General features: G+C 46.7%; 2 protein-coding genes across 4 annotated transcripts in view; both read right to left on the bottom strand.

Annotated features, from left to right (window-relative positions):
- GLB1 (galactosidase, beta 1) overlaps positions 1-21,481 on the bottom strand; it is a 75,194-nt gene that overhangs the window by 50,501 nt on the left and 3,212 nt on the right. Inside the window, exons 3-6 of the mRNA XM_014548381.1 lie at positions 21,403-21,475; positions 4,825-4,994; positions 2,100-2,250; positions 1,265-1,325 (exon numbers count right to left, since the gene is read on the bottom strand). Coding sequence (XP_014403867.1) covers positions 1,265-1,325; positions 2,100-2,250; positions 4,825-4,994; positions 21,403-21,475 — 455 coding nt within the window. The remainder of the gene's footprint in view (positions 1-1,264; positions 1,326-2,099; positions 2,251-4,824; positions 4,995-21,402; positions 21,476-21,481) is intronic.
- TMPPE (transmembrane protein with metallophosphoesterase domain) lies at positions 14,263-21,468 on the bottom strand. 3 transcript variants are annotated; one of them, XM_014548418.1, is made up of 3 exons: positions 21,393-21,444; positions 20,614-20,727; positions 14,263-18,867 (listed from the first exon to the last, which is right to left on the bottom strand). In XM_014548418.1, the coding sequence occupies exon 3, from the start codon at positions 18,751-18,753 to the stop codon at positions 17,410-17,412; it is 1,344 nt and encodes a 447-aa protein (XP_014403904.1). In that variant the 5' UTR covers positions 18,754-18,867; positions 20,614-20,727; positions 21,393-21,444; the 3' UTR covers positions 14,263-17,409. The 3 variants fall into 3 exon arrangements, with proteins under 3 accessions (XP_014403904.1, XP_005877167.1, XP_005877170.1); XM_005877105.2 differs by lacking the exon at positions 20,614-20,727 and having other exon boundaries at positions 21,393-21,468; XM_005877108.2 differs by lacking the exon at positions 20,614-20,727 and having other exon boundaries at positions 21,417-21,468.

Here is a 21,481-nt window from a genome sequence, read left to right as displayed (position 1 = left end):
GGCTGTATGGCATGTGGCACCGTCTTGTTGAAATCACATGTCGTCCACATCCATATCTTGCAATTTAGGCACAAAAAACTGGATTATCATGTCGAGATAGCAAGCACCATTAACTGTTATTGCCTGAGCAGCCGCATTTTCGAAGAAGAATGGTCCGATGATGCCTCCAGCCCAAAATCCGCACCAAACAGTGACACGTTGTGGATGCATTTGTTTCTCAACAATCACTTGTGGATTTTCTGAACCCCAAATGTGACAATTTTGTCGATTAACCAAGCCATCAAGAGGAAAATGAGCCTCATCGAAATTCAGCCACATTTATGCAAAACGGTCATGGAAAATTTCAACAAAAGAGTGCGTATGTGCCAGGAAAGCCGTGGAGGCCATTTACCTGATACGCTATTCCATACATAACCCTATACTGTCTACTTTATGAATCAATAAAAAATTTACAATTTTTAATTATAAACCCATGTTTTCTATCAAAATTACTTCTTGCGTGAATTTTGGGACACCCTTTATATTTACCTTGTCTGATGGGGATAATATAAAGTTGCCGGCCATGTTGCCGGATTAAATGAGATAATACATATGAAAACACTAATCATATACTAAGGGTGCAAAATGTGAGGGGAATACAAATGCGGGAAGGAAATGTGCCCACAGCATCACGCACTGGCCTTTTCCACAGTAAACTTAATCCGTGTTAGCTGCTTTTATGACCACCTTCATCACCACCGCCACCACCAAGAGAAACTGAAGTCGTCAGAAGATAGAAATGCAGTGAATCAGGGCTTACAGCTAAAATAATATCTAGTGGTTTAAAAAGTCAAGAACAAAGACCTATCATTTACATCTGCAAACGGAGATAAAGGGATAGAAAGCCTCTTAGCTACCGAGGAATCCAGTCACACGTTTCCAGCTACTGGGCCTGCCATGGGGATTAGCTAGATGCTATCCCCGGCCCTGCAATATTCTAAGAATGTACGAGGAGAAAGCATTGAAGTCACTCGGTCAACCGCAAACAGGGCCCATTGCCAATTCAAAGAGTTATCAGTTTGTCAGCAAGATCTGGTCAAGTTCAAGAAAGTCTATTTCCTACACGTGCAGTGTCTAGCATTCTGCAGTGGATAACAATAAACACTTTCACTAAACTTTCAGAAGTGTCTGCACAGAAGTCCCCCAGCCTTCAAAATACCGGATTCTCACGATATAAGTTGTCTATGCGTTCATAAATTCTCTCAAGGCATCTGTCACAACTTACCTGGATCAGACGAACGGAGAACAATATTTTCCTTCTCTAAGAGCCACGCAGGTAATCCTCCCTAGGGTAGGAAAGCGAAAAAAGAAACCAATGCCAGGTCCATTTCATGAAAGGCACTCAGGGGAGATAGAAATTACTGCTAGCAGTGAGGGAAGAAAGGTTCCATGGAGAAGGGGTATTTTGAGTTGGGCTTTCTAATCTGGAAACTTTCAGGGAAAGTAGAAATTGTAACGTGGTAAAAATAAGATCACTCTTTATGAATACTAATGGTTTGAGAATCAAAGCCTTAGCTATAGATTAATTCCACTTAGCTTCACAGCTAGCCTGTGGGGTAGACAGAGCCTCCACCATTACCTGCTTTTTTCAGATGAGGAAACTGAGCTATGTGAGTGACCACCAAGAGGAGGACCCACCCCTCTGACCCTTACCTGTTCCCCTCTGCTTAGGCGTCTCCTAAGGGAAAAGACACCTGTGTGGCTACAGTCACAGGCTCCATGTTATCTGGAACTAGAGCAGCCGTGGGCAAACTACGGCCCGCGGGCCGCATCCGGCCCGTTTGAAATGAATAAAACTAAAAAAAAAGACTGTACCCTTTTATGTAATGATGTTTACTTTGAATTTATATTAGTTCACACAAACACTCCATCCATGCTTTTGTTCCAGCCCTCTGGTCCAGTTTAAGAATCCATTGTGGCCCTCGAGTCAAAAAGTTTGCCCACCCCTGAACTAGAGACTTACTTAAACTGCTTGAACTCCCTTTCCGCTGGTTCCCTGCCTGCCAGCCCACCCGGGTCACACACAGCAGGCAGGCAGAGCCCAGCCTCGCCACACTCACCATCTCCCACTCCGCACAGATGTAGGGTCCAGGCCTCAGGATAACCAGCAGCCCCAGGTCGTGCGCCAGCTGAATAAAATGCTCCACGTCATGCTCCTCGGAAAACTGGTACTGTCCTGGCTGGGGCTCATGGAAGTTCCAGGGCACGTAGCTGCCAAGACACACACAGCCCCTTCCTGGAAACGGCTCAGAAACCCAGATGTCCTGCATGAATTTCTGCAGAGCTATGAACTTGCAGGACGCACAGGCCTCTCCCTGAGGCAGCCTCTCGGGAAACAGGCCTTATTTCGAGTTTTCACAGCGGCTACCCAAGCGAATCAAACGTGTGTGTGGGGCGGGGGGGGGAGGGGGGGGGCACACTTTCAAGTTTATGACCCACAAAGAATGTCCATTCCTATTTACTGTTTGACTTTAAGAAAGATACAGAATTATATGAACACGAATTATTAATATGTAAAAGTTACATATACCTGTGAAAAGCTTAGGAAAAATGAAAATATCTGTGCTAAAGTAGTAACATATACATATACATATACATATACATATACATATACATATACATAACCAGAGCCACTTAATGATAGGGATAGGTTCTGAGAAATGTGTCATTAGGCAATTTTGTCGTTGTGCAAACATCACAGAGTGCACTTATAAACCTGGATGGTCTAGCCTACTGCTCCTAGGCTACAAGCCTGTACAGCAAAACCACATGTAATTAAATCAAGCAGGAGAGAACATGAAGCAATCAAGAGACACGGTAGCCCTAGCCAGTTAGGCTCAGTGGATAGAGTGTCGGCCTAGGACTGAAGAGTCCTGGGTTCGAATCTGATCAAGGGCGCATGCCCGGGTTTCGGGCTCGATCCCCAGTAGGGGGCATGCAGGAGGCAGCTGATCAACAATTCTCTCTCATCATTGATGTTTCTATCTCTCTCTCCCTCTCCCTTCCTCTCTGAAATCAATAAAAACATTTTTTAAAAAAAAAGATAGAGACACTGTAAACACGAGATGGATGAGGCTGAGGCTGGGGTAACATGGCATACTGTTTTACAGCAAACTTTTTTTTATAAAATAGAAATAGTACACCCTAAGATAACACTAAAAAGTATAGTATAGTAAACACATTAACCAGTAACATGGTTTGCTATCGCTTTTTTTTATAAAATAGAAATAGTACACCCTAAGATAACACTAAAAAGTATAGTATAGTAAACACATTAACCAGTAACATGGTCACTTGCTATCGCTATCAAGCATTAGGTACTGTACATACTAGTAACTGTATGTGCTACACTTCCGACTGGCAGCACAATAGGTATATTCACATCAGCATAACCACAAACACACGAGGAATGTGTTGCACTTCAATGCTGCAATGGCTATGACGGCAGTTGGTGACAGACATTGTATAGTTATATCTTATGGGACTGCTATCATATAGGAGGTTTGTCTTTGAAATGTCATCATGCATAACTACACGTATTTTTTGAAAAGTACTTTTTAATAAAAATGGAAAAAGCTTCAACCCCTTTGTCCTCCTGACGGAAGACTTTGTCAGGAACACGACGCAGGAGATAAAATGACAAGTGTCCCTACCGGCACCCCTGGCTGCCTACAGCACGGAATATAAATTTAAATACGAAGCCACCCATGGCCATCACAGCGGTCTCTCTGATGACACTGGCTGTGTCCTTCTTTTTAAATTTTTAATATTGTTATTGATTTCAGAGAGGAAGGGAGAGGGAGAGAGAGATCAAAACATCAACGATGAGAGAGGATCATTGATTGGCTGCCTCCTGCACGCACGCTACTGGGGATCGAGCTCACAAACGAGGCACGTGTCCAGACCGGGAATTGAAGCATGGCCTCCTGGTTCATAGGTCGATGCTCTACCACTGAGCCACATGGGCTGGGCTGGCTGTGTCCTTTTTCCACCATCCTAAGCTTTCAGGGCCCCCTGGAACAGAGAGTCTTGGTCCCCTTGAGCACAGGATTGAAACTACAGACAGACCCCAGTGGCCTTACAACCAGAAAAACAAGTGGGGTTCCCCCTAAGTTATCTGTCCCGGGAATCTGCCTCTGGGTTTTTCTCACCCTTTAGTTTTGCAAAGTTATCGGCAATTCACATCAGCAGTGCAAAAACCAGAGTGGCCAGCCACCCCAGTTCTTCCCAATTAGTCACTTTGCAACAGCATGAAAAGAGATGAGGAGAGATAGCTCCTGGGGTAATTCTATAACCCCGGGCGATAGCATGAACTCAGAAGAACCCTGAAAACAGACTGGGTTTCCGGAATCTACCTAACAAGGAATATTCCCCTACGAGCTGAGAGAAGTTATAACTACTTACAAACACCCTTATCTTCAAATCCTAGATGGATCTCTGGCCAAAAACATGTGCCTGGGCAAATTTCAGTGTCACCAGCTGCACATGGGAATGGTAAGACCTTGAAGAAATGGAATCATTCATGTCAAGTGCCCTGCACATGGTGAACGCTCAATCATTGATACTTCCCTTTGCCTTTTTAAGCTGATACTCGTATGATTTCTGGCAATGACGTTCAAGATTGGAAGAGGTGATGAATTACCCCGAGAAGCCCCTCCCAGAACACTGGACAACACTATTTCCCAACCTGAGCAATGAAATAGCTGCGCTGAGAAACGCAGCTGTACTCTCTCTCCAGGTGTGGCTGCCCGGGCCCAGGTGAGAGCCCAGTGCCCTCCTACTTACATCTGGATGGCGTTCAGCCCAGCCATCTTCATCTTCAACAGCCGGTCCTTCCAGTAGAAGCGGGGCACACGGAAGTAGTGGATGCTGCCCGAGATGTAGCGGAACGGCTGGCCATCCTTGCGGAAGCAGTTGTGGTTGTAGTCGATCTCAAAAGTCTTCTGGGAGGCATTCTACAGGGCAAAGGGTGAGACCACGTGAGAGCCTGCACCTGCAGCATTTTGGGGGTAGACACTTTGAGAGTGGCAGGTGACTCCCTGCCTATTCAATCTGCGCAATGTGTTGATGGAGGGAATGTTTGGTTTCTGGGCTACAGAACAAACCACAGCTAAGCCAGGTAGGCTCACTCAGGTAACAGAATCACCAAGCAGGACCCACGTGCAGGATTCCACAGGGCTCACCTTCCAGAGTCCAGCACCGATCTGACAGTCGGCGGCTGAGATGCAGGAGTTCTATCTCCAAAGGGAAAACCCTACTGGCGGTGACTCTTTTCTTGGTGTAGCAAAGCCCAGGATGCCCGGAATACAACACACAGACACACACCCACACACAGACACACACACACACACAGACACACACACACACACACACACACGCATCCCTCCCTCCCTGTGGCTGTGACCTGCCGGAGCACTGGATGTACCTCAACAGTAATATCACTGGGCTGAAAGCAACAGATTAGAAGTCCTGAAGCCTCATCCTAGGTGTTGCTCTAAGTTCCACCTGCGTGGAACCTGGGCAGGTCCCTCTCTACTGCCTCCTTTCATCCAAAAACATGCAGGATGTCAGACTGAGTGAACTGTAACGCAGTATTTCTCACATTGTGGGCTGCGACCCAGTTTGTGAGTCATGCACTCAGCTTGGGTGATGATGGGCACCTTTTGCTAATAAGAGAGACTAGAAAACAGAGTGTATTGCACGTAGTAAAGACAAGTATTATTTTATGAAACTTTTATTATACATGTATATATAGAATGGCATATGTACGTAGGTCTCTACGTGGTTGCAATGTAACATGTATTTCTAGCAGTCAAATCAAATTTTGAGGAACACTTGGCACGACTTCAGAAAGAAAAAATGCTAGGATTTGAAAGGGAAGGTCTCAAAGGAGAGGCCAACAGGCAGAGGGAAATACTGTCCCCTGGTGGGTGAAAATAGCAACAGGAGGCCACAGGTGCCACCAGGACTAGGTCTTCAAGAAAAGTTGGTAGGACTCCTTGTGCATTTTTAGGCTTTCAAAGGTCACAATATGAATTTTTTTTAAATCTTTTTTTTCATGGCAGCATCACAGTCAGTAAGAGCTTTTGAGGGGAGAGGGCCTTGACGTCATATCTGAAGCAAGGGTGACAGCATGTGTTCCAGATCCAACATGGTCTGAAGTCCAACAAGGGCATGGAACACTGACTGTAAGTGAAAACACCCCAAGTAGATTGCTTTGGGACAAATGGGAAGCTTTACTGTATGTGAATTACATCTCAATAAAGCTACTCCAAAAATAAGGACACATAAATAATCATAAAATAATCATTTTAATGACAATTTATTCTTCTAGTAAACCAAGGCTTTAATTTCCATTCAAAGGCAAGATACTCAAACTCACAAAATACAAAAATAATTTGATATACCGATTTTTAAAAAATATATTTTTATTGATTTCAGAGAGGAAGGGAGAGATAGAAACATCAAAGATGAGAGGGAATCACTGATTGGCTGTCTCCTGCAGGCCCCCCACTGGGGACCGAGCCAGCAACCCAGGCATGTGCCCTTGACTGTAATTGAACCCTGGACCCTTCAGTCCGCAGGCCGACGCTCTATCCACTAAGCAAAACCAGCTAAGGCCAGATGCCCCAATTTTGAAAACCTTTTCAGTGCATGTATATGACAAAGTGTCAAATAAGGATTTCTCACAAGTTCTGTGAGTTCAAGGGTAGCCTAGGAGTTGGGAATATTCGTTGAACAAACAAGCCTGAAGGAAGTAAGCAACTTTGGAAGAACGGGGGAAAAGGAAAGGGTTGTTTGAAGTCCACATGTCTAGGAGAAGGGATTCAGAAAAGCCAGGGAGGAGTTGGCGAGAAATTATGTTGGCGGATGATAGAATCAGGCTTTCGTCCCACAGAGTGGAACCTCATCCTGCATTTAAAACAACCTCAAAATCCAGCCCAAATAGCTCCCTACCATCTGTTTAGAAATATTATCAAGTACCTACTGTGTGCTGAGTAAGCACAGACCACACAGATGTGACCACAGCCCACATGCTTCCCTCTAACAAGGAAGAAACCCAAGGGTTAACCTAGTGAGGCCTAGATGATAAAGATAAGACCATCACATTGTGCACCTTAAACTTACACAATGCTATCCATCAGTTATATTTCAATAAAGCTGGGGATAAAAAAGGATTTGAGCAGAATGTTACAGCAGTACTCAATGACATGTAACCCAGGCATGGGGGGGCGGGGGGGAAGCAGGGAGTGGCAAGGGAAAGTTTCCCAGAGGAAGGGACACCCCAAACTGTGGTTCTCAACCTTGGCCACACGTCAGAATCACCTGCAAAGTTTTTAAAATAGCAAAGTCAGGCCTCACACTCCAGACATTCAGATTTTAATTGATCTTAGGTGGAGCCCAGGCATTGGTATTTCTTAAAACTGCCCCAGATGATGTAATGTGCAGCAGAGTTGAGAACTACTGGCCTGCCGGCCGGTGTAGCTCAATAATTGAGTGTTGACCTATGAACAAGGAGTTCCTGGTCAGGGCACATGCCTGGGTTGTGGGTTCCATCCCCAGTAGGGGGCATGCAGGAGGCAGCCGATCAAAGATTCTCATCATTGATGTTTCTATCTCTCCTTCTCTCTTCCTCTCTGAGATCAATAAAAAAAAAAACTTTTTTTTAAGAGAGAACTACTTGGCCCTATCTGGTTTGGCTCAGTGGATAGAGCATCGGCCTGCGGACTAAAGGGTCCCAGGTTTGATTCCCAGTCAGGGTACATGCCTGGGTTGTGGGCGATCCCCAGTGGGGGATGTGCAGGAGGTGGCCAATCAGTGATTCTCTCTCATCGTTGATGTTTCTATCTCTCTTTCCCTCTCCCTTCCTCTCTGAATCAATAAAAATATATATTTTAAAAAAGAGAGAGAGACAACTACTCGCCTAAATGAAACCCTAGGGTGAGGTAGAGTTGACCACAGGGAAAGGTGATGTAGGCAGAGGAAACTGTGTGTGAGACTGGCAGAGAGGGCAGGCTGCAGGGAAGGGAGAGAGCTGCAGACATCAGTACAGATGGAGCATGACAGCTGCTGAAACAGAGATGGGCAGGGGCCAGATGGAATGAGCCCTGAACTCCAAGTTCAAGGGCCGGGACTTTATGCCAAGAGCTATGGAGAGCAATTTAAACAGAAGAATGGTAGGCTTTCAAATATTCAGGACACTGGCTTTTTATGGAAGTGGCAAAACAGGAAGCAGAGACCTGGATCATGGTGGTAACAGAGGGGTGGGCAGTGGACATCAGGGAGAACTAATAGGACCAGGGGCTTGGTTAGGTGTAGGTGTAGGACACAGGGGCTGAATTGTAGAGGCTCCACTGCCCCCAGGTGGAAAATTTCGAGCATTATTTTTTTTTTTGAGAGAGGGGGGGGGCGGCAAGGGAGGGAGAGAGAGAGAGAGACTTAAGAGACATATCAACAGGAAAGAAAAAAAAGATTGCATGGATATTAACAGCTATGACGTTTGTAACAATACACAGAGTGGGGGAAATTCAGTTATCATCTTTGGAGATCGCTAGATTACTCATTACTCTGAAAAATGATCTTGGCAGAATCATGGCTGTTGCGTAGAGTGAGAACCACAACACACGTCCTCATATAGGCTTTTGCTTCTTTCCACCTGTCCCTCGTTTCTGCGCTCTTGAGTTAGTTCTCAGACCACCTGCACCGGAGCCCCTGCTTCATGTTATGCTTCCAGAGGAACCCAGATGAAGGTGTGGCCTACACAGCAGATGCTCAGGATGTGAGTCTGTACCTGGATGTCTCATATGTCAAACAGCAGCAAGGACCCTGCAGCTGGTGCTAAGTGGGTGGTGCGGCAATGCAAATACTAAGGCCCTCACCTGTGCTGGACTTGGAGGAGGTACAGGCAGAAGGGGAGGGGTGGCATCTGCATTAGCTCTACCCCTGGAATGGGGTGTGTTACTGGTCATTGTAAGCACTGTGAGGTTGCCTGGCTTTTGTAACAGACTTGAAAGCTTTGAAGAAAGATTGGCTGACAGGCTCATGTAAGCCATCCACTCTGAGCATCCTGTGAACACCAGAGGCTTCCATGACAACCTGGCTTTTGTAACAGACTTGAAAGCTTTGAAGAAAGAGATTGGCTGACGGGCTCATGTAAGCCATCCACTCTGAGCATTCTGTGAACACCTGAGGCTTCCATGACAATAATTAGAGACCTACATCTCCTTCCAGAAAAGTAAGGCTCAGGACTTAATCACGGAGACACTGATAGTGCATCTGGAGGGGTCAGAATAGAAAGCTGGATAGAGGGAAGTTTGCTGGCATGGTGCACTCTCCCATGACGTGTGAATTAGCATCTTGGTAAAGCACCTTAACCCCCCCTGTGCTGTTAGAATGGTTCTCCAGAACCTGGACCTGATACTGGCCTGCAGGAAATGAGCTGCAGATGCCAGGACTGCGTTGGCATCCTGAGGAAGGTATGAGGTGGCTCACAAGCCACCATCTGACTGTACTTCCCCAGGACACTCCCTTCAGTGAGGAATGCCCAGGGAGGAGCAACCTGGCATTTCTGAGAAGCCAAAGAGCGTGTTGTCCTCTGTAGGAAAAGGGTGATAGAAGATGCTGCCTTGGCCCTGGGATCCCTAGTGTTTGGGGATTATGAGATTCTGACAATCAAAGAGAGACCATCTGACCATCAGGAGTAGGTGGGTATAATGACAACAATGACCAGCAAGGCCAGGTGTGCTGGCCAATAGCCATCTTAAGCAATGGCTCATAAACCATAGCGTTCCTAGAGGGTGAGATGGTTGGGCAACCAGCGAGGGGGTTGCTTGATGTGTCTAACAAGAAAAAACAAATCAAGAACTCATGAGCCAAAGGCTGGTGTCAGCTCCTGCAATGGAAAATTGATATCTTCCCCCAGTTGCCAGCTCTGACAGCCAATTGACTGAACAAAGGGCTGGATGGATTCCCATCAGGGAGGGCCCTGCGATGCCACTCCAAGTACTATACACGCAATAGTTCCCAATCCTTCCCCAGTGGGACTTAGGGTACCTGCGTCCTAAGGCAAGTGGCACCCCCAGACCTTCTGAGGATTGTTGGGTATGGTCTGAGCTGATACTGACACCAGAGGACCTGAAATGCCATCATTCTCCCTTATTGGGCCGGGGAGAGAGGGAGTCTTGGCTCCAAGTCCTTCTCACAGTGGGTCCAACAAGTCAGAGGACCCACCTGATGGCTATTTCACTGGTCCTGAGTGCACCTTGGGATGGTTTTACCTAACAACCCCCAGAGCCCTCACCATGAGTGAGAGCCACTACGAAGGACAGGGCTGAGTGGAGGTCCTGGAACTGGACACCCCCTCCACTCAAGATGAATCAGAAGCAAGACCACAATTCCTCCTGAAATAGCAGATATCGTGCCCCCTCCACAAAGACTCACAGGACATCCCCATCACACCCCATTCGAATGACCTGTGAGCCCCAGTGAAAAACAGATCCTGGTGGATGATGTGGCCACCTACCCTGCGGGTGCAGAGAGGATTACCAGGAACAGTCAACAGAGCCTTTGGCATTTGGTTTGTGGCTAATGTTCTAATCTTTTCAAAACTATCAATAAAAAGGATCAAATGCAGCTTGTTTGTAAGTGGGCAGGACAGCAGTACACATCCTCTCTTGCCCCAGGGCCCTACTGACTGCCCCACTTTCTCCCAGAGACCTTGACTGTGAGGACATTCCATGGGCTGTCCCTCTGGTCTGATATACAAATGACAACATGTTATTTGGACCTGGGAAGCAGTGACAAGTCTCTGAAACTGAAGCTTAGAAAAGCAGACAGAGCCCTAGCCAGTTTGGCTCAGGGGACAGAGTGTCATCCTGAGGACTGAAGGGTCGCAGGTTTGATTCCCAGTCAAGGGCACGTATCTAGGTTGCAGGCTCAATCTCCGGTGTTGCATGTGCAGGAGGCAATCAATCGATGTGTCTCTCTCTCACATAGATGTTTTTTTTTTCTCTCTCTCTCTCTTTCCTCCTCCCTTCCACTCTCTAAAAACCAATGGAAAAATATCCTTGGATGAGGATTAACAAACAAAGAAAAAAAAATAGAAAAGCAGACAGAGAGGATGGATTTGGAGAGCCACAGAAGCAGCATCACCTAAGAGACAGCTTCCAATTGGTGACTGTCATGGTCAAGGTTAACAGGGAAAATCCACTTCATGGCTCCAAAATGACCTTTAAGGATATGAGAGGATCCAGCCTAAAGGAGCCAGCATTCTTAATATCTGTGCACTGTGGCACCACCAACAGAAGGAGGTCAAGAAATGTGAGGGAGGAATGCAGAGTCTATTCCCCACAAATGAAAAGAATGTAAACTTTGCCCTGTGTGCAAATTCCACCCCTTCTAAATTAATTAGCACTGGGACAAAATGCTGAAGAGCCAGTTTTATTTCACACTTGCAGGGGTGTGGTAGCATCAGTACTTACAGTGCATGAGGTCATAGAAAACATGTAAAATAAAATCAATCCCAAGCAAGGCCAAGCCCGCATCTTCCCAGGGTCCCTCATGGACATAATACATATATTATTGGAGGTAAAAACAACAACACAGCAGTATAAACAAGATACCCTAAGACCAAATACACATTAGGGATTTAATACTGTCCAACATAACATTTTTATGTTATTTATTGAGTTTAGATTATTTCAGTAGTAAATAAGCATTAAAACCAAACCAACCATTAATCATAACACTGATATTTACACCATCAAGTAATGTGAACATCCCCCAAGTTTCCTAACCCTCGGGAATAACAATATTATATTTGCATTACCTGTGCACATTCCTCAACTAGAATAAAGAAATGAAAGGAGCTCTGTGATACCACACGTTAGGGGTCATGCCAATTATGTGAAGATGTGTCCTCAGGTCCCTCCCTATAATGCTGGTAAGCACTTACTCAATCAACTAGAATAAAGAAATGAAAGGAGCTCTGTGATACTACATGGGGTCATGCCAATTATGTGAAGATGTGTCCTCAGATCCCTCCCTATAATGCTGGTAAGCACTTACTCAGTGGATCTTCATCCCCTAAACCAGCGGTTCTCAACCTGTGGGTCGCGACCCCTTTGGCGGTCAAACGACCTTTTCACAGGGGTCGCCTAAGACCATCCTGCATATCAGATATTTACATTACGATTCATAACAGTAGCAACATTACAGTTATGAAGTAGCAACGAACATAATTTTATGGTTGGGTCACAACATGAGGAACTGTATTTAAAGGGCCAGAAGGTTGAGAACCGCTGCCTAAACCCTTTCAACTCACCCTAAAGACCCAAAAGCCTACAGAATTCCTGACATGAACTGTTCAGCTCTAAGGTGACAGAGCCCTAAGCCTCCTAGACTGTTAGCACCTATGGTTGACAGGAGAGGGATTAAGGAAAGGGGAAAAGATAGAGGTGGATGAGTCTTTATACACCATGGGCTTCCCAGACCCTTTAGTTCACAAAACAAAGAGAAAGAGAAGGAATATTTCAGATGACTATAACACAAACTTGAATTATTTCAGATCTATGTATCTTTCACACATGAAATGTCATGGAAACACCATTACATAAGTCAGGCTAGAGAAGCAAAACCACCACAGGGAATGGTGAGAATCGATATAGATCTGGAAAATTTGTGGATGAGCTGCTACATTCTATTTTTATTAATTTTGTTTACTAATTTATGTCTGTCTTATTTTGTAAAGATTTTTGTTGAGCATCCCAAAGGACTGTGGGTAAAGAGTGTAAGTTACGATGGAAGAGGAGGGGAAATGATAGATGGAGGAGAAATGGGCCCAGTTGGGACCAGTTCCCAATCCTCTAGGACTCACAGACATTTGCAGACTTAACTCTGCCCCTTCATCTCAGAAAAAAGTGTATAGTTTTTATTTTTAAATAAAAAATTTAAATATAAAGTATTTCTCAAGTGATCTTCCACAAGGTGCCAAGACCATTCAATGGGAAAAAGACAATCTCGTCAACAAATGGTGTTGGGAAAACTAGATATCCACATGTAGAAGAATGAAGTTGGGCCCTTATCTTACATCATATATAAAAATTAACTCAAAATGGATCATAAGCTTCATGATATTAGACTTGGCAATGATTGCTTGAGTACGACAACAAAAGCACAGGCAGCAAAAGCGAAAATAGACAAATGGGGCATCCTTAAAAACTTCTGCACATGAAGGGCAATAGAGGGAAAAGACAATCTATGGACGAGAGAAAATATCTGCAAATCACATATCTGATAAGGGGTTAATACCTACACTAATAAAAGAGAAACATGCAAATTGGTGTCACTCCGCTACGCCCACCAGCCAATCAGATGAGCATGCAAATTAACCCAACAAAGATGGCAGTTAATTTGCATATGCAGGCGCGGAGCGAAGACTGAAGACAATGTAGAAGGAAGCCAAGCGCTGCAGAAGGGAGCGAAGCTGCAGAGAAGCAAGGTGGGGACGGGGGCGGGGCTGGTGGAGGCGGGAGCAAAGCCCGCCTCGGCAGGTTTCGCTTCCTTCTCTGCTTTGCTCGGGCAACAGGAAGCCCTATTCTTGCAGGAATCTTCCTGCAATGGGCCTGTACTACAGAATATAAAAAGAACTCTTACAACTCAACAACAACAAAAAGTCAAATAACCTGATTTTAAAATGGGGGAAAGACTTAGACATTTCTCCAAAGATGATATACAAACATGATCGACAAACATATGAAAAGATGCTCAACATCCCTAATCATCAGAGGAATGCAAATCAAAACCACAGTAAGTTATCAACTCACACTACTAACAAAAAATCAAACAAACAGTAACTAGTTCTGTGAAAATGGAGAGAAATCAGACCCTTTGTGCATTGCTGGTGGGATTATAAAATGGTTCAACTATGGAAAACAGTATGGAAGTTCCTCAAAAAAATGAAAAACCAGAACTATATAATCCAGCAATCTGACTTCTGGGTATTTTTCCAAAAGAATACAGAGCAGAGTCTTGAAGAGATATTTGCACTCCCATGTTCACAGCAGCATTATTCACAGTAGACAAAAAAAAAAAAAAAAAAAAAAGGTGGAAGCAACCCAAATGTCCACTGATGGATAGATAAACAAAATGTGATATATACATACGAAGAAATATTATTCAGCCTTAGGAAGTCTTGTCACATGCTACCACATGGATGAACACAGAGGACATGATGCTAAGTGAAATAAGCCATCACAAATAAACAATGCATGATTCCACTTATATATGGTACCCAGAGGAGTCAAATTCATGGAAACAGAATGTAAAATGGTGGTTATTAGGAGCTGAGGGAAGGGGAAAAGAGGAGCTATTGTTTAATGGGTATAGAGTTTCAGATCTGCAAGATAAAAAAGCTCTGGAGACCTGTTTCACAACAGTGTGACTATACTTAACACTACTGAACTATACCCTTAAAAATCATTAAAATGCTAAATTTTATGCTATGTGCTTTTTACCAAAGGTGGGGGGGGGGGGAACAATTGAGATAAGCAGGAACAACTGAATACTAACTCTTTAGACAGTAAACTGTATTTGAATCCTGTTACTCACCTGTAACAGATACAGTTGCTTAACCCTCAGTGGAAAAAAACACTTGTATTGAGAAGTAGAAGACCTGGCTTCTAGCCCCCAAACCTCCTACTAGATAGTAGATGATATTAAAGAATTACTGTTAGTTTCCTTGGATATAATAGCATTATGTATATACTTTTCTAGAAAGGATTCATAAGGAAGTATTTTTGGGGTAAAATTATATTTTCTAAGGTTTTGTTTAATATTGTCCAGCCAAAAAAGAGAAACAGTTCGGGGCAGAGGTAAATGAGAAAAGAACAGCAGAACAGTCACAGCTGTGGAAGCTGGGTGGTGAGCCCACAGAGGTTCAGGAGGTTGTTCTGTGTACTTCACGAAAATTTAAAAATTTTCACAATAAAAAGTTTTCAACAAAGGGAAAAAAGATGGAGGGATGTTTGGAATGGATGACAGTGGGACTAATGCACTGACATTTTACAATAATAGGATCACACTACACATGCCATTGTTAATTTCTTAAAAACGTTTCATTTTAACTTGCATTTACAGATTTTAAAAAATAATAATAAACTAAAATAAAATTGAAAGAGTTTTCAAGCTCCAAGTAAATATTTCTCTCCACCTCCTCTAGCCATAAACAAAAGAAGAAGGTAAATGGGCGAAGGACAGAGGTGCAGACGGTGCCTCGGCGAGCGACCCTTCAGGGCCCTGTCTGGACGGTAACGGAGAAGTTTCTGCTGGGAAACTCCCACCACACCATGGAACACAAGCCAAGCAGGACTATACCTTGGACAGGTAAGGTGGGCCTGTTTTGTGTCTAATGGAGAGGAATCAGTCACACTGCACTGGCAGGAAGGCCTGCTGTCAACACTTTGGAAATAAGAAGGGTGGTCTTCAGGATCCCATTATCCACCAGGCAGAGCATGCACAGGAGACATAACACAGGCCGAGGACACAGCAAACCCCCACAAATCACCGTGCCCAGCAGCAGGCGGCCCGGGACCCACTCACGTCCCCGAGGTTTGTCTGCTCCATAAACCCCTGGGGCACCCGCACCCAACACAGTTCCTTAGCAAGCCCCACTGTGTTCACAAATTAACAACACTGAGTGCTTCCCTGGTGACTGTGCCACATGTAACTCCCACGCCAAGTCCCAGACCCTCCCCACGAGACAGACTTGAGGTAGACATGATAATTATCCCCATTTTAGGGTGAGGGAAACCGAGGCTCAGGGAGGTCGTCACCTGCCCACACTGCCTGGCGGGGAGCAGCAGGGGGGCCTCTCCCATCAGAGCGGTGCCTGTGGTCCCCGTCGGAGAAAGGCTCTCGGTCACAAACATGTCAACGCTGAGCCCAGGTCCTCAGTCTCCTCAGAGAGGCCTTTCCTAACAGGACTGCTTATTGCTACCCCAGGGGCAAAGGGTCTCTTGCTTCTGGCACAAGGGCCAGTCACGGTAACCTCTGGTTGTTTTCCTGTGGGTCCAGTGGCCAGCAGAGATGGCCCTATGGTTCTGTGGCTAGAGTCCTAGGACAGTTCTACGGAGGTCAGGCCAGCGGACTGGAAGCCCTCTGGTAGGAAGGATGCTCCCAGCACTCCACAGCCGGGGCCCAGCCGGGGGCAAGGCCTCAAGGCCCTGCTGGAGCACAGGGGCCTGCCACTCCCCATGCAACTTCCCCACTGGGAGAGAGGGAGCCTGTTTCCCACCCAAAAAAAAAAAAAAGTCAGATCCAAGCCTGGGGTGGGACTCCAATTTCCTGACTCTTCCTCAGACATCCTACACTGAACTGAAACCAGTCCACGTAGTTACACAAGTGAAGTGAAATTAGCCTCAAGCAAACCAATTTGAAAAGAATATCAGGTTCTAGGTCCTTGTTCTCTGACTTCTGGTTACTGTCTGAACCCTGAACCACCAGATAGTGGAGAGAACACTTTCTTTGGGAGGTAGAAGACGTGGTTTCCACCCCAGAAACTCCCTGTCATGTTGCCAATGCCCTTTGCCTCCATTTCCTCATCTCTAAATAGGGAAAAGCAGCCTGTCCCTAGGGTGACCTCACCCAATTGTATAAAAGGAGGCAAACACCCTCTGAGTCCCCAGGCAGCACTATTACCATCACCTACCAAGGTGCTCTGTTTCTTCCCACCCCACCCCCAAACCCCAAGGCCCAGGAGGAGCAGACAGTAATAGCATCACTCAAGGTCTGGAATAAGATGAGCTCTGTATTCCAGCAGGTTTTGTCAATTCTCTCAATAGATGGGACTCTGAGAGAACCAAGGGGAAAATAAATTCTTCTTCTCCAGCAGCCAGAGGGGCCTCCATCTCGCCTGCTCTCCCAGATTACTAGCAACATGCCCCTTACCCAGAAAGCTCTGCATCAATGATTCTGGCAACTGCCTAAGTCCCAAAGAGGGTTTGAAAGGCACTCAGAGTTCCTTCCCTACTCTGATTTCTAGAGGCATCCCTTTCAAGCAACCCCATGTTTCTTTCAGTTTATTCCTGGGAGTTCTGCAGAGACGGGGGTTTACTCCACATCATCTGGACAATAGATGCCCGTTCTTACGCATGTGACTTCAGTGGCCTCACAAATGCATGTAAGAAAGCAACTGGCCATCTACAGAGCTAACCTGCCAGGCAGCCCCACCACAAATCACTGTTCCAACCAGCCTGTGGCCAGGGTGTGTCAGCAGGGCTGGGCAGGAAAGGCTGGAGGGCGTAAAGCAGGCAACCCACCCTGAAGAGGGACAGAGAATGAGGGCAAGGGCAGAGGATGAGGGCGGGGCCAGGTTCAAGGAGCCCGCTGCAGGATGAGCTCCGTGATCTCTGCCCTGCTCCCCAATCTCATGGGGATCCCATAGTAGGCCGTGCCTGGGCTGACGTATACAAATGTGGTGTGAGCCACTTGGTAGAGACCAGCAAAGAAGGGGTTCAGGAGATAGGCCGCCACATTCAAGGGGAAGATTTGCCCAGCATGTGTGTGCCCAGAAAGGATCAGGTTAATATCCGGCCGAGCCTGAAGGGCTCTCTTGGCAGCCAGGGGCTGGTGAGCCAGCAAGATGGTGGTATGGTCCAGGCTGCAGCCCCCCAGCGCCTTCTCAAGATCCATTCCGTGGCCAGAGTAGTGCAGGATGTCTGCTTCAATGTCATCCACGCCGGCCAAGCAGATCCAGTCGTCATCCTCGCCACCACCACGCTGGGCCCGGGTGGCAGAAATCTTCACGTTCTCATTGTGCAGCGGCCTGACATTCAGGGACTCCAGCAGCGCAAACCAGTTGCTGACATCTGACGTGTAGTATTCGTGATTCCCGGTGACGAAGTAGGTGCCCAGGCGTGAATGAAGCTGGTCTAAAGGAGCGACAGCCGTCCGCAGGATTGAGGCTTCTGAATCGCAGAGGTCCCCCACGATCACCGTGACATCCGGTTCCAGCACGTTCACCATCCTCACGAACATCTCCATCTTGGTCCTGCCCACGGTGGGGCCCAAGTGAATGTCTGAGAGGAGCACGATCTTGAGGTTGTCCATCGAGGTGGGCAGCTGACGGATGGGCACCTCCACGGTCTTCACCGCCGGGGGCTGGGCAGCATTCAGCAGCCCCGCTACGCTGAGCACGGCGGTCACGGCCACTGCCAGGGCCGGCCTGAGCGCCAGCTTCCTTGTCTTGTCCAGGCTGCCCACGACCCGACCACTGCGCCAGGCCAAGAGCTGGTAGGCCTGCTCCATGCCGCTGAGGGTACAGAGGAAGAACAGCATGATGATGTACGCCCCGAGGCAGGAGTAGGCGGCCAAGGAAAAGAGATAGGGCTCCTCGGCCACTAAAAAGAGCATGGTGAAGAAACTGGAGTGGGCCAGGGCCAGAAAGGCCACGACTGCCATCTTCCAAAGATGAAAACAGGCCGACTGTGAGGCCGGGGAATGGCTAAGGTTGCTGACAATGCTACGCCAGATGTAGAGGGAGCCAATCAGCATGAGCGAGTTGGCAAACAGGGCAAGCTGCAGGCGGAACAGCCAACGCCAGGCCCTGACCTCGAGGCTCTCGGACAGGTAGGAGCGGGAGATAATCATGGACACGAAGACAGTGCCGGCAGCCAGCGCGGCCTTCCCGACCAGGGAGAGGTGCCTGAAGATCACCATTTTCTCAGCTCCTAAGAGGGTCCCCTGGCAGGTCTGTGCAGGTGGGCTCTGGAAGGTGAGTTCCTTAGAAAGGACAGTGGCCAAGGAGAGGGTTCCAGGTCAGGTCAGGTCCGCCTGCAACCAGGAACCCGCATCAGCTTTGTGGAACGTTAGCGCTTTCTGGTCCCCGTTCAAAACCTGAGGGTCACTTACAGGGGCCCAACCTGCCTAGACTCCACACCACCCATCAGTGGCCACACTTCATCATGGCAGTACAAACACAGTGGGTTGTAACATGATGGGCAGCTTTCATTTTCTTCTTTTCCGTTTTTTTTCCACAAGGAAAAACGTATGGAGTTTCTTTTACAGTAAGAAAAACGTTATTCTAAACCAGCGGTTCTCAAAGTGTGGTCTGCGAGACCCTTCCAGGGGTCCGCTTAGTTAAAATTGTTTTCATAATAATACTAAGCCATCACTGCCCTTCCCTTTCTCATTCTCTCATGAGCGCACAGCGGAGCTTTTCAGATGCTACGTGACGTATGCTATGGCAACACTGAATACAGGCGCACTTAGGAATCTCCGACTGTCCTGGATTAAGACAAACATGAAAGACATTTGCAAAAGTAAAAACTAATACCACTCTTCACCCTAAAATTCAGGGAGAAACATTGTTATTTTCCCAAAAAACATAAGTTTCTTAACATGTAATAGATTAATAAATATTTTTAATTTTAATTCCTAGGACAGTTAAAAGTTTGAGAACCGCTGTTCTAAATAAATGTAAACAAGGGACCTAGCCGGTTTGGCTCAGTGGATGGACTAAAGGGTCCCAGGTTCGATTCTGGCTAAGGGCACAGGCCTGGGTTGCAGGCTCCATCCCTCCACAGCAGGGGGCGTGCAGAAGGCAGCCAATCAATAATTCTCTTTCATCATTGATGTTTCTATCTCTTTACCTCTCTCCCTTCCTCTCTGAAATCAATTTAAAAAATATATTTTAACCCTTTGAGTGCCAACCAATATCCTAGGAACTATGCTAAAATTGCCAAGGCATTTTTGCTGATTTTACAGCAGTTTAGGAAAAAAAATCATGAATCGCAAGTAAATGAAGTTACATATTCAAAAACTTAAGGAAACCTTTACTACATTTGTTTTCATATTTTACATATATTGTTTGCTGATTGTATTATAAAATACTAGTAGAAAAAAAATTTGAACAAAACATGTTAAAACAAAATTAATGTTGACTTTGAATACATGAATGAAGATATTGTTTAACTTTTAATAAGATTTTGATAAAAAAATCTAAAATATTTAGATAATAAAAGCAGACTTAGAACTGGACGCCATTTCGAAGATTTAAGGCTACAAAATCTGAGTAAACTTCATAAAAATGCCAAAGGCCAATTTTAGAACTACAAACATTTGGCATCACAAGTAATCTGCACTTAGGTGCCATCTGTCAATAAAGAGTGAACTACTAGCATCTAATAGTGACACTGCAGGAGGAGCGCGATAGCGCTCCCGGCACTCAAAGGGTTAAAAAAGATAAATGTAAACCAGGGAATCACGGAAAGCGGTCCACTGGTAGCTTTCTTCAGCTCCAGGTCCAGGCAGGGACACTTAGACCTGGAAGAATTCCTGGGGGGAGGCCAGCCTCCCAGTGTGAGCCTTGGCAAGGCAGTCGGAGGGGACCCCGCTGCTGAGCGATGCTGCACAAAGATGAGCAACCATTGCTCAGGGGACTGCCCTGCCCACCAGCTCCTCGTCTATAAACCCATCTCTCTCCCTTCCCACAGCCACCCAAATATAAAGATCTGTCTTCCCCGAACACATCTGTCTCTGCCACTGTTCCCATGGTTCTCATCTCGGGCTAGCTCTCACCTGGGGGGCTCCTCCAGGCCTCCTGGCCAAAAAATCTGGGGCACAGGAGCCACAGGCCCCAGTAGTCAGGGTAGCAAATACTTCACGTGAGCTGACGTTTTCCCAAGAGCAACTCTAAATTAAAATATGTTCAGTAGGTGTTTCCAAATACTTAAGATTCTTAACCTCTGGGTTTCATGGAAATGTGTGACTTTGCTCTAGGCAAGTTATTCTAAGCCTTTGATCAAAGGGTATGATTTACAGGTCAATGGGCCCGAATTTCACCACTTCTACTTAAAACGTGCCCCGGACTCGGCCCACCCAGATTCTGGAGGAACCAGAGTTGGTTGGCGGAATGTGCAGAGGGGCTGGTGCGGTTTCAATTCCCTGCTGTTTTTCTTCCGCCAGACCCGTCGCCCCCTCGCCTACTCGCTCCCGCAGACCTCCCTCCAGCAGCTCAGGCTGCCACCTGCCGCCCGCCTCCAGCCCGCCCTCGGCCTCGACCGCCAGACCCGGAAGGTTTGGAAAATCCAAGTCAAAAAGAGGAGGCGGCGGGGAGTGGCGAGAAGGGCACGAGATGTTTGGCAAGAGGACGTCTCGAAAGCAATGAACCCAAAGTTCCCATTGCGGGGGGGGGGGGCCTCCCCTGACCCCATTTTCTCCTTCCGGAGCGCCCCGCAGAGCACACACTGGGCAAGGGAGGGCGCCCCAAACCGGAGCCCAAGACTTCCTCCTCTCGCGCGCTATTTAGAATCCCCCCCCTCCTGGAAAACTGCGAAGCTGGAAGCGTGTGGGCGCACCTCATCTCACCCCCCTCGTGGCACCTTTGGGGACCTGGGTCCCAGCGAAACCGGCGTCCGGAGCGGAACACACCAGCGACCGGCTACCG

The sequence above is a fragment of the Myotis brandtii genome, unplaced genomic scaffold (assembly GCF_000412655.1).
Source record: "Myotis brandtii unplaced genomic scaffold, ASM41265v1 scaffold506, whole genome shotgun sequence".
NCBI classification, from domain to species: Eukaryota; Metazoa; Chordata; class Mammalia; order Chiroptera; family Vespertilionidae; genus Myotis; species Myotis brandtii.
Note: the sequence above shows the minus strand (reverse complement) of the source record. Positions and strands in the feature narration are given on the sequence as shown.